The sequence below is a fragment of the Neofelis nebulosa genome, chromosome X (genome assembly GCF_028018385.1).
Source record: "Neofelis nebulosa isolate mNeoNeb1 chromosome X, mNeoNeb1.pri, whole genome shotgun sequence".
NCBI lineage: Eukaryota > Metazoa > Chordata > Mammalia > Carnivora > Felidae > Neofelis > Neofelis nebulosa.
In genome coordinates this window covers 52,090,533-52,104,364 of record NC_080800.1, presented here as the reverse complement: position 1 = coordinate 52,104,364, position 13,832 = coordinate 52,090,533, and the positions used below count along the sequence as shown (strand labels likewise).

General features: G+C 36.2%; 1 protein-coding gene across 1 annotated transcript; it reads left to right on the top strand.

Moving 5' to 3' along the window:
* Positions 1–8,769: 8,769 nt before the first annotated feature.
* Positions 8,770–13,113, top strand: SPIN4 (spindlin family member 4). Its single transcript, XM_058713282.1, has one exon. It carries the CDS (start codon positions 9,464–9,466, stop codon positions 10,211–10,213), a length of 750 nt encoding a protein of 249 aa, XP_058569265.1. The 5' UTR covers positions 8,770–9,463; the 3' UTR covers positions 10,214–13,113.
* Positions 13,114–13,832: the final 719 nt, after the last annotated feature.

Genomic DNA, 13,832 nt, shown 5'->3' with positions numbered 1-13,832 from the left:
GACCCCATGAAGCATACACCAGAGACACTCCCTGAAGATACTGTATGACCTCTTCTTCATAAAATCATTACTCTTAGGAGCAGGAAAAATAACGGGGTTTACTATCACAGAGAAGAATACAAAGACTTAGACAAAAGACCACGACAGAGGAATTCATACAAAATGAAAAACAAGATAATGTTGTAACCAGAGATCTAAGTGAAACTTTTATAAATAACATGTCTGATGGATAATTTAAAGCACCATTCATAAGAATACTTGTTGGGCTTGAAAAAGGAATACATCAGAGAGGTCCCTACCCCAGAGATAAAAGAGTTAACAGTCACAAAGGAAAAATGCAGTAACTGAGATGCAAAACAGGCATGATGCAATCAACACAAGGATGGAAGAAGCAGAGGAATGAATAACTATTGGAAGATAAAATAATGGAAAATAATGAAGCTGAACAACTAATGAACATGCAAATAGACATAGGGATCTCAGTGACTCTGTAAAACGTAATAATATTTGTATCAAGGGTATCCGATTAAAAGAAGAGAGAGAAAGGTGATAGAAAATTAATTTAAGAAAATAGTAGTGAAAACTTCCCAATCTGGAGTAGAAAATAGATCTCCAAATCCAGGATGCACACAGAACTCCCATCCAAATCAACAAAAGCAACCCAACACCAAGACATATTTTTTTTTTAATTTTTTTTTTCAACGTTTTTTATTTATTTTTGGGACAGAGAGAGACAGAGCATGAACGGGGGAGGGGCAGAGAGAGAGGGAGACAGAATCGGAAACAGGCTCCAGGCTCCGAGCCATCAGCCCAGAGCCTGACGCGGGGCTCGAACTCACAGACCGCGAGATCGTGACCTGGCTGAAGTCGGACGCTTAACCGACTGCGCCACCCAGGCGCCCCGACATATTTTAATTAAAGTTGCAAAATATACCAATAAAGGAAAAGCAGCAAGACAAAGAGTCCCTAAATTACTAGGGTCTAGGAAAGACCCATAAGGCTGGGTGCAGATATTTCAACAGAAATTTGGCAATCCAGAAGGGAGTGGCATGATATATTCAACGTGCTTTACGGAAAAAATCTGCAGCTAAGAATACTATATCCAGCAAGACTATAATTCAGAACAGGGGAGATAGTTTCCCAGACCAGCAAAAACTAAAGGAGTTTGTGACAACTAAACCAGCTCTGCAAGAAATATGAAACATTACTCTTTGAGTGCAAAGGAAAGACCAAAAGTGACAAAGACAAGAAGGGAACAGAGAAAATGTCCAGAAATAATAACAAAACAAGTCATAAAATGGCACTAAGGCACCCGGGTGGCTCAGCTGATTAAGCGTCCATCTTTTGGTTTCAGCTCAGGTCATGATCTCATGGTTTTGTGAGATTAAGTCCCACATTGGGCTCCATGCTTGGGCTCTATTGGAGCCTGCTTAAGATTGTTTCTCCGCCCCCCCACCCCCGGCCTTCCTCTGTTCATGCTCTAAATGAATAAATAAATAAATAAATAAATAAATAAATACTTTTAAAAATGCTACTAAATACATATCTATCAATAATTACTCTGAATGTAAATGGACTAAAAGCTCCAATCAAGACACATTGGGTGTCAGACTGGATACAAAACAAGACAAGTCTGTATGTTCCCACAGAAAAATTATTTTAGACCTAAAGCCACCTGTATATTGAAAGTGAAGGTATGAAGAAATATTTGTCAAGCAAATAGATGTCAAAAGAAATCCAGAGTAGCAATACTTATATGAGACAAGCCACACTTTAAACCAAAGACTGCAACAAGAGATTAACAAGATCACTGTATTCTAATTGTAAATATTTATCCTTGCAACATGGAAGCAAACAAATATGTAAGACAAATGACAAAGAAAAAGGAAGTCATTGTCAATAATAGTAGGGGACTTTAGCACTCTACTTACAACAATGGGCAGATCATACATGCAGAAAATTAACAAGGAAACAATGGCTTTGAATAACACATTGGATCAAATGAACTTAACAGATATATTCAGAACATTGAATCCTAAAGTATCATAATACATATTCTTTTTAAGTGCACATGGTACATTCTCCAGAATAGATCACATACGAGGTCACAAATCCAGCCTCAATACTACCAAAAGATTGAGATCATACTTTGAACATTTTCTGGAAACAATGCTATGAAACTTGAAATCAACCACAAGAAAAAAAACTTTGAAAGACCACACATATATGGAGGTTAAACAACATGCAACTAAATGAATGGGTCAAACCATAAATCAAAGAAGAAATTTAAAAATACATGGGAAAAAATGAAAATGAAAATGCAATGGTCCAAAACCTTTGGAATGCAGCAAAAGTAGTGTTAAGAGGAAAGTATATAGCAATACAGGCTTAACCCAAGAAGCAAGAAGAATCTCACACAAACAGCCTACCTAACTTTATACCTAAAGAAACTAGAGAAAGAACAACACAGAAAAGGACAGAAAAAGAAGGGAAATGATAAATATTAAAGCTGAAATAAATGACATAGAAACAAACAAACAATAAAAGAACAGATCAATGAAACCAGGAGCTGGTTCTTTAAAAAGCTGATAAGCTCCCAGCCAGACTCATCAAAAAGAAAATAGAAAGGACACAAATAAAATCACAAATGAGAGAGGAAAAATAACAACCAACATCACAGAAATACAAACAATTATAAGAGACTATTATGAAAAGCTATATGCCAACACATTGGACAACCTGGAAGAAATTGATAAATTCCTAGAAACATACAAACTACCAAAACTGAAATAGGAAAAAATAGAAAGTTTGAACAGATGAATAACCTGCAAAGAAATTGAACCAATAATCAAAAATTTCACAACGAGCAAAACTCCAAGGCCATGTGGCTTCACAGGGAAATTCTACTAAAGCTTTAAAGATGAGTTGATACCATTCTTCTCAAACTATTCCAAAAAGTAGAAAAGGAAAGAAAACTTCTAAATTAATTCTATGAAGCCATAATTACCCTGATATAAAAATCAGATAAAGATTACACTAAAAAAAGAGACCTACAGGCCAATATCCCTGATAAACATGGATGCAAAAATCCTCAACAAATTATTTGCAAATGGAATCCAACAGTACATTAAAAGAATCATTCATCACGATCAAGCGAGATTTATTTCTGGGCTGCAAGATGTTTCAAAATTTACAAATAAATCAGCACAATACTCCACATTAATAAAAGAAAGGATAAGAATCATAATATCCCTTGAGGTGCCTGGGTGGCTCAGTTGGTTGGGCTTCCAAATCTTCATTTTGGCTCACGTCATGATCTCACAGTTCATGGGATTGAGTCCCATGTCAAGCTCTGCACTGACAGTGTGGAGCCTGCTTGGGATTTTCTCTCTCTCCCTCTCTCTGCCCCTCCCCTCCTCAAGCTCTCCCTCAAAATAAAGAAACATTTTTTAAAGGAACCGTATGATCCATTCAATAGAAGCTGAAAAAGCATTTTAGAAAGTACATCCATTTATGATAAAACCCCTCAACAAAGTAGGGTTCAAGGTAACATACCTCAACATACTAAAGGCTATATGTGAAACATAGCTAATATCATCCTGAATGGAATGAAACTGAGAGTATTTCCTCTATGGTCAGGAACAAGATAGGGATGTCCACTCTTACCACTATTTAATATAGCACTGGAAGTCCTTGCCACAACAATCAAATAACAGAAATTTATAAAGACATTCAAAACAGCAAGGAAGAAGTAAAACTTTCATGTTTTGCAGATGACATGATACTCTATATAGGAAACCCAAAAGACTCCACCAAAAATTGCTAGAACTGATACATTGAGTTTATAAGAGTTGCAGGATACAAATCAACATACAGAAATCTGTTGCGTTTCTACACACCAATAATGAAGCAAGATAAAGAGAAAACAAGTAATCAATAACATGTATAAATCAACCAAAACCATAAGGTACCTAGGAACAACCTCAACCAAAGAGGTTAAAGATCTGCACTCTGAAAACTATAAAAGACTGATCACTGATAAAATAAATTGAAGATGCCACAATTAAATGGAGAAACATTCCATGCTCATGGGTTGGAAGAACAAATATTGTTAAAATGTTTATATTGCCCCAATCTACACATTCAATGCAATACCTATCAAATTACCACCAGTATTTTTTCACAGAGCTAGAACAAACAACCCTAACATTTATATGAAGGAACAAAAGACCCTGGATAGCCAAAACAATCTTGAAAAGGAAAAGCAAAGCTGGAAGCAAAAGAGTTCTGGATTTAAAATTATATTACAAAGCTGTTGTGATATATATTAAAAAAAGTATGGTATTGGCACAAAAGTGGATATATAGATCAATGGAACAGAACAGAAAACCCATAAATGGACCCACCACCATACAGTCAATTAATCTTTGACAAAGCAGGAAACAATATCTAATGGAAAAAATATAGTCTCCTCCTGAAATGATGTTTGGATAGCTGGACAGAAACATGAAAGGAATGAAACTGACAAAGTTTTTTACACCATACACAAAGTAAATTCAAAATTGATTAAAAACCTAAATGTGATAGAGGCTAAAGTCTGGGATTGTGATGCCTCCTGCTTTGGTCTTCTTCTTCAAAATTACTTTGGCTATTCGGGGCCTTTTGTGGTTCCATATGAATTTCAGGATGGCTTGTTCTAGTTTCGAGAAGAATGCTGGTGCAATTTTGATTGGGATTGCATTGAATGTGTAGATAGCTTTGGGTAGTATTGACATTTTGACAATATTTATTCTTCCAACCCATGAACACGGAATGTCTTTCCATTTATTGATATCTTCTTCAATTACCTTCATAAGCTTTCTATAGTTTTCAGCATACAGATCTTTTACATCTTTGGTTAGGTTTATTCCTAGGTATTTTATGTTTCTTGGTGCAATTGTGAATGGGATCAGTTTCTTTATTTGTCTTTCTGTTGCTTCATTGTTAGTGTATAAGAATGCAATTGATTTCTGTACATTGATTTTGTATCCTGCGACTTTGCTGAATTCATGTATCAGTTCTAGCAGACTTTTGGTGGAGTCTATCGGATTTTCCATGTATAGTATCATGTCATCTGCAAAAAGTGAAAGCTTGACTTCATCTTTGCCAATTTTGATGCCTTTGATTTCCTTTTGTTGTCTGATTGCTGATGCTAGAACTTCCAAAACTATGTTAAACAACAGTGGTGAGAGTGGAAATGCCTGTCGTGTTCCTGATCTCAGGGGAAAAGCTCTCAGTTTTTTCCCATTGAGGATGATGTTAGCTGTGGGCTTTTCATAAATGGCTTTGATGATGTTTAAGTATGTCCTTCTATCCCGACTTTCTCGAGGGTTTTTATTAAGAAAGGATGCTGAATTTTGTCAAAGGCCTTTTCTGCATCGATTGACAGGATCATATGGTTCTTATCTTTTCTTTTATTAATGTGATATATCACGTTGATTGATTTGTGAATGTTGAACCAGGCCTGCTTCCCAGGAATGAATCCCACTTGATCATGGTGAATAATTCTTTTTATATGCTGTTGAATTCGATTTGCTAGTATCTTATTGAGAATTTTTGCATCCATATTCATCAGGGATATTGGCCTGTAGTTCTCTTTTTTTACTGGGTCTCTGTCTGGTTTAGGAATCAAAGGAATACTGGCTTCATAGAATGAGTCTGGAAATTTTCCTTCCCTTTCTATTTCTTGGAATAGCTTGAGAAGGATAGGTATTATCTCTGCTTTAAATGTCTGGTAGAACTCCCCTGGGAAGCCATCTGGTCCTGGACTCTTATTTGTTGGGAGTTTTTTTGATGACTGATTCAATTTCTTTGCTGGTTATGGGTCTGTTCAAGCTTTCTATTTCCTCCTGATTGAGTTTTGGAAGAGTGTAGGTGTTTAGGAATGTGTCCATTTCTTCCAGGTTGTCCAACTTGATGGCATGTAATTTTTCATAGTATTCCCTGATAATTGTTTGTATCTCTGAGGGATTGGTTGTAATAATTCCATTTTCATTCATGATTTTATCTACTTGGGTCATCTCCCTTTTCTTTTTGAGAAGCCTAGCTAGAGATTTGTCAGTTTTAGCCTCTACTACAAAGCTGTAATCATCAAGACAGCATGGTATTGGCACAAAAATAGACACATAGACCAATGGAATAGAATAGAAACCCCAGAACTAGACCCACAAACGTATGGCCAACTCATCTTTGACAAAGCAGGAAAGAACATCCAATGGAAAAAAGACAGTCTCTTTAACAAATGGTGCTGGGAGAACTGGACAGCAACATGCAGAAGGTTGAAACTAGACCACTTTCTCACACCATTCACAAAAATAAACTCAAAATGGATAAAGGACCTAAATGTGAGACAGGAAACCATCAAAACCCTAGAGGAGAAAGCAGGAAAAGACCTCCCTGACCTCAGCCGTAGCAATCTCTTACTCGGCACATCCCCAAAGGCAAGGGAATTAAAAGCAAAAATGAATTACTGGGACCTTATGAAGATAAAACGCTTCTGCACAGCAAAGGAAACAACCAACAAAACTAAAAGGCAACCAACGGAATGGGAAAAGATATTCGCAAATGACACATCGGACAAAGGGCTAGTATCCAAAATCTATAAAGAGCTCATCAAACTCCACACCCGAAAAACAAATAACCCAGTGAAGAAATGGGCAGAAAACATGAATAGACACTTCTCTAAAGAAGACATCCGGATGGCCAACAGGCACATGAAAAGATGTTCAACGTCGCTCCTCATCAGGGAAATACAAATCAAAACCACACTCAGATATCACCTCACGCCGGTCAGAGTGGCCAAAATGAACAAATCAGGAGACTATAGATGCTGGAGAGGATGTGGAGAAACGGGAACCCTCTTGGACTGTTGGTGGGAATGCAAGTTGGTGCAGCCACTCTGGAAAACAGTGTGGAGGTTCCTCAGAAAATTAAAAATAGACCTACCCTATGACCCAGTAAAAGTTCTTTCTTGAATGGTTTTGTAGTTATATATTATATCATAGTGTGAAAGGTCCACTGAATACCATATCTTAGGCAATGATTTAACACTAGAATCATAATTTTAGAGAAGAAAGGATATTAGAAATTGTCTTCTCAGGCTTCTCTGTGGTTGTGAAGGATAATTCCATTTAAGTATATATCCAAAGGGCCTGAATGAACTGTTTGCCCTCCACTTGTTTGCCCTGTGGGTGGTCTTCTCTTCCCTGTGAACTGTTCTTTTAAGCAAAAAGATCTTATCACATCTTGGTGTGGAGAATTAGCTGGGGCACATTATTTGTGGAACATAATGGCATGACAATTAAACATGCCTTCTTTCTTTTAGTGTGTAGGTTGTATATATGTCTGAATATGTACATACCATTATGTCATTCTACAGAGTTTAGAAGTACCTTTTAGTATATGTAGTTTTCTTACTTCCTTGGAATTACTTTCTTATAATGTAGTAATGGAGAGTTATCCCATCTCCAAAATCTTTGGCCTGGGAAACACTGGGAATTTGGGGATCCACAATATTCTGCCCAATGAGCTACTAAATGGTATGAGGGCTAGGTATTTCTGTCCCTACCTTGGAAGGTATGAAATGTGGAGGCAGCCAGTATTGTCTTGCATCTCTCTCCCCTGCTTTCCTACATTTCCAAATAAATGAATAGCCTTTATTTTACCTGTGATGATTTGATGTATTCTCTTCTCACCCATGAAAGGTGATGAATGATAATGAGGGAGCTAGATTTCCCTCTTTTCAATTGCCGTCTTGTAAAACAAGATACAGGGCTAAAAGTTTTACATTCACTTTTAATCCTCATAAGAGACCTGTGACTTGACGAAGATGAAATTATGGACACTTTCTTTTCTATATTCCAGATTTCCCGTATGAGGATGCAGTTCTATAATCAGAAAAACAGCAAATACATACAACAACAATGCTTTCATTTCCCTCTCAACAAAATTATTTTCTCCACAATTTTACCTCATAGCCTGCTTTTTCACACATTGTTCTTATCTCATATGTGGATTTCCATGTCATTAAATATTCTTAGAAAATATGGTTTATACTAGCTCAATAAATCCATATATTAAGGTAAACTAGCTTTATTATCTATTTTCTCATAGGTCATTTAGCATAAATAATGAATCATCCGTACCAAAAAAAAAAAAAATGGGACAATTTAAATCACATTTTCAGACTATTTAATAAGCTTGGAAAATGCTCTTGATATAAATGGAAAAAAGTAAGCTGTAAAGGTATGAAATCTCCAAATTTTGTAAAATACAAGCATGGACTTATTAATGAGAAAGAAATCAGAACTAACATTTTGCTGAATGGCTAGATGGTAAGATTAAAGTTAGTTTTATCTTTTATTTCACTGAATTTCAGAAATTCTCCACAATGTCAATGCATTTCTTTTACATTCAGGAAAGAAAAAAAAAAGATCATTTAAAAAGTAATTTACTGGGGGTGATCAGGTAGAAAATATAAAAGAAAGTTTGGATCAAGATGGTGGACTGTACACAAGTTTTTTCCTTCACTGCTCTCATATTCCTTAAACTGAAAGAAAATAATTTGTATGTATAAATTCTGTGTATGTGTGTATTAAATATTATTTTTTAAAGGCTTTGTGAGGAATTCCTGTAAGATAGGGATCAGATTGAATGGCTGTGAAGAAGACTGACAGGCGAAAAGCAGCCAGAAAGAAGGAGCAAGGGAGATGACCAGTCTGGCTCCGGCTTGAGAGAAGAGGTCCGGGAGCGCGTGAGGAAATGAAGGAGAGCCTGAGACTGTGTGGGCTGAACGCGGGTGCGCGCACTGACCCACCCTGCTGCTACAGACCGGGCGGAAGGAGGAATGGCAGGGGGCGGGGCCGAAGCGCAGGCGGGCTCAGAGGGGTCGGATTCCTGAACCAGCAAAAACCCCAGCGCCAGAGCTAGGCCAAGCAAAGCAGCGCTGCGAAGCAGAGGCCGCGGGGACTTGTCAAAGACCCACGGCTGCCTTCGCCTTTGCTGCTGCAGTCAACTCTCTTATTCCTTGCCTACCTTTCCCGTCGTCTCCTCAGTCACCGTTTCGCAGCGGCAACACCATCGATAACAGCTAAGTGGTCAATTCTGGGACTTGGGGTTGGGAATCAGGGCGGGTGCGAGGCGTGGGCAGTACAAGCCAGCCCGCCATCTCCTGCGGCAACCGCCACTGCTGCAGACACTTCTCCCGAGCGGGAAAGGAGAACGCTATCAAAAGGCTCACGCTGTATCAGTGCTCACCGTCAGAGTTAGAGCGTTTTTGTCAAGACTTGGCGAAAGTCTTTTGATTGGGGAAGGGAGGACGGACTCTGAGATCACGAAAACAGATATAATATTGAATAGTGTTGACTTTTGGTCCTCTTAATCGAACAAGTGGCAGCTTTGCTTAAGCCTCCTTAAACCCTGAGCCATGTCGCCCCCAACAGTGCCTCCGATGGGTGTAGATGGCGTGTCCGCATACCTGATGAAGAAAAGGCACACCCACAGGAAGCAGCGACGCAAGCCCACTTTCCTCACGCGTAGGAACATCGTAGGCTGCCGCATTCAACACGGTTGGAAGGAAGGCAACGAGCCGGTGGAGCAGTGGAAGGGCACAGTGCTCGAGCAGGTTTCTGTGAAGCCCACCCTCTACATCATCAAATATGATGGCAAAGATAGTGTATATGGACTAGAGCTGCACCGAGATAAGAGAGTTTTAGCGCTAGAAATCCTTCCTGAAAGAGTGCCAACTCCTCGCATTGATTCTCGTCTGGCAGATTTCCTGATTGGCAAAGCGGTGGGGCATGTGTTTGAGGGTGAGCACGGTACGAAAGATGAATGGAAAGGCATGGTCCTGGCGCGAGCTCCCGTGATGGACACTTGGTTTTACATCACCTACGAGAAAGATCCTGTCCTTTATATGTACACGCTGCTGGATGACTACAAAGATGGTGACCTGCGCATCATTCCAGATTCCAACTACTATTTCCCTACAGCAGAACGGGAGCCTGGAGAAGTGGTCGACAGCCTCGTGGGCAAGCAAGTGGAACATGCCAAAGATGATGGGTCCAAAAGAACCGGCATTTTTATCCATCAAGTGGTGGCCAAACCGTCCGTCTACTTCATCAAGTTTGATGATGATATTCACATTTATGTCTATGGCTTGGTGAAAACTCCCTAAATTCATTGTGCTCTTTACAAAAGTCGTGGAACTATTAAATGTAAAACATGTCATGTTCTTGCAATTGTGAATTTTTGAGAAAAGTTTTGGTGTCAGAGATTCAGGAATTTATTATTACTTGTTACTGATTGTGCCTCCAAATCTTACATTGACTAGTTCCACAGTTTTGTCCCAAGTTTACATTGGTACTTTTGATATTGCCTTGTTCTGTAACTGAAGAGTTACGTTGGGTGCTAATAGGAAATTGAAAAGTATTCATGACCATTGGAACAATGAAAAACTGAAGAAAAATTAATTGTGTAACTCCACACCAGGTCCTTTCCCCCATTTCCCTCATTTTATTATCTCCTTTCTTTCTTATTCCCAGGTAACAAATGTTAAGAACATGATGTATGTATATATCCTTCCACGTTTTCCCATCCACTTGCAGAAAGTTTGTTGTAGTCTTTTCTGTAAAAATGAAAAGCCTCCTCATTTCCCTGTAATTGTTTTTCACATTTGAAATATTCATGGTATCTTTTCTAATCAGTAGCTACAAATCTTTCTCTGTCCCCCTCTCCCTTTCCCCTCCTCTCCACTCCCTGTTCCCCTCTGCCTTTTTCTCTCTCTCTCCTTCCCTCTAGCAGTTGCATATACAGTATATTTATGTACCAAAAAAGTATTCAACCATTCTGTTATTGATAGTCACGTAAATTATTTCGTTTCCTTTTCTCACCATAGCCCTGCTGCAATACATTCTGGTGCTTTTATTTCTACTGGGTAGATTCCCAGAAATGGAATTGCTGGTAAGAGATGTATTTAATTTTAAAAGATATTACAAAATTACTATACAAATTGAAAGTGCTCATTCTCCAGTATCCTCTCCATGAAAATTTGCAAATGTAGAAGGTAAAAAATTACGTAGTATTTTTTTAATTGACATACTCGAGGAGGTGTTTTGTTTTGTTGACTGTTTGAATTTTTTTCTTTTGTGATTTTCCAGTTCTTTTGCTTATTTATCTATTGAATCTTTGATCTTTTTCTTATAAGTTTATAGTAATTCTTACTATATTTCTCTATGGTACATATTAATCATGTAGCCCATTTGTATTTTTTCCATTCTATCATCGATCTTGACTTTATTGATGTTATATTTTACTGTACAGTTGTTGCCGTCGTTGTTTTTAATTTTTAGATAGACTAATATCTCCTTTTCAGCTTTTTGGCTTATCTTTTTCAGATTAATGCCCCCACCCAAATCATACATATATTCACCTACATTTTTTCTAATTTTTTAATTAATTTTATTAATTTTAGGTTTAACTAAAGCATCTGGAATTTATTTTGTATGTGGTATAAGATAAAGGTCCAACTATACATTTTCTTCACATTGGATTCCTGATTATACTATGATATTTATTAAATAAACTACTCATTTTTGAGTTTGTGAGCCAGTATCCTATTGTTTAACACTAGTGGCTTGACCATAAATTTTGAACTCTGGCAAAGCAAGTTACCTCTCATTATGTTTTTTTTTTTTTTTCTTTCCCTTTTTTTTCTTTCGTATAACTTGTTCTAGACATTAATTCTTTCTATGAAAATTAAATGCATTCTTTCAAAATTCTGATCTTAGAATTGTGTTACATTTCTGCATTTCTATTTAGAATATTATTTTAATAATATTAATCCTTAACACTCAAGAGTTTGGGTACATAATTAAAATCTTTTGATTTTGTATTTGTAATGTTCTTCATATGGGTCTATTATATCTGATTAAACTTTCTTCCAAATATTTTTACAGATTTTGTCACATCTTGACATTTTGACTTGGGTATTTTTTCTTCCTCATTTGTAACTTCTTATTTTTGACAATACAGACAAACTACAGATAACTTTTTAAAAAAATATTTTACCTTATATTTAATCAGCTTTTTAAATCCTCTAAATTACACTTTTAAAAATATGTAATATTTTCAACCTTCTGTGTAACAATCATTTCACCTGCAAATACAGATGATTTTATTTATTCAAAATAATATTGAATAATGATTATGACAGATATGCATGTCTGGTGTAATTTTCATAGAATTGTCTTTACTATTCCCTATTAACATGACATTTATTGTTGGTTATTGGTAAATTGTCATTAACCACTAAAATGTTTAAGGAATTTCTTTATTTCATTTTTTAATTCCTGTTTCATATTAAGGGGCTTACTAAAAAGTGGCCCCTGAAGTTTATCAAATATCTTTCAGCATCCACTGATAAAATCATATGATTGTTTTTTCCTTTAATTTGTTGATTTAGTGAATTAGAGGAGTAAGTATCTGACATTGAACCAAACTTGGGTTTCTGAAATAAATCCTACTTGGTCATGTTGTAATAATCATTTGACACATTGCTGGATTTTAGTTACGAATTTTTTATTCAGAATTATTGCATTTACATTTCAAAGTGAAATTGCATTTTTTCTTTTTTACCCTGTCTTTATCAAGTTTTGTTTTTCAAATTGTGCTAACTTTAAAAATGAATTTGTGAGTCTTTTTTTGTGTTATGAAATAAACAGCCTTAGAATTAGTTTTTCTTTTTATTTAAAAAAGTTTTTATTCAAATTCCAATTGTCCTTTGAAAATTAGCTAGTACTAAACTGTAAAACAATTTAATTATGGTGCCACTTTTGAAGTTGATCCTTAATCAGCCTTCTTATCTCTCCAATGGTAATTGGCTTATTTAAACTTTCTATTAAAAAAAGAATGTATGGTTTCTATAAAATACAAAATTTAGAGTTTTCTTTATTATTAACCTTCTTGATTGTATTATTCAGATGCTTTATGTCCTTGCATATTGCATTTACATATGCATATTTCCTAAATATGTTCAATTTTGAAAACATAATAAATCAGCTATAGTGGTGTTTTAAATTCTCTGTGTATTTTATTTATTTTGAAAAATTAAAACCTAATATGGAGAGTATGTAAAATATAACATTTGTTTACTGTTGCCCCAAATCAACAATGTCCATATTAAATAATTAAAATATTAACAATTTAGTATACTTACTTTAGATATAGATTCATATTCTTTAAAAGTAAGAACATTACATATAATATATCCCTTTCCCAGAAAATTTCCTCACTCTGCTGAGGCAAACACTAACATGAATTTGGTGTGAATCTTGTCTGTCTTATATATTTACCTCAAATATAACCAGTCATAATTGATAATAGTATTGGTTTTTGTGCTTTTCTAAATTTTGACATGAATTGGAAACTTTAAATCATGTGGAATTTATTTTGTATTTTTATTGTAGAAATAGTTTTTTTTTTCTAATTGGAAGATTGATCGCAACAACAAAAACAAGCAATAACACCAACCATAGAATACTTTGTTACTGCTCTAGGTATTTTTACCACTTTTGACACTCAGGAATGCTTGACCCTAGCCACAACACTAGCTATTGACTAAGACAAAATTTAAGTTCTCATGAAGACTGTATCTTGGCTATAACTGAGGCAGATATCCACCACCACCCATGACTTCAAGACCAGAACAAGGCCTTACATTTTCCCATGATAATATTATGGGGTTACCCCACATTATGACACTCAGAGGAAGGCTGGTGTTAATCTAGGCACTGTTT

Coding starts and splice junctions, on each gene's coding strand:
- SPIN4 (XM_058713282.1), top strand. CDS start 9,464: ATGTCGCCCCCAACAGTGCCTCCGATGGGTGTAGATGGCGTGTCCGCA.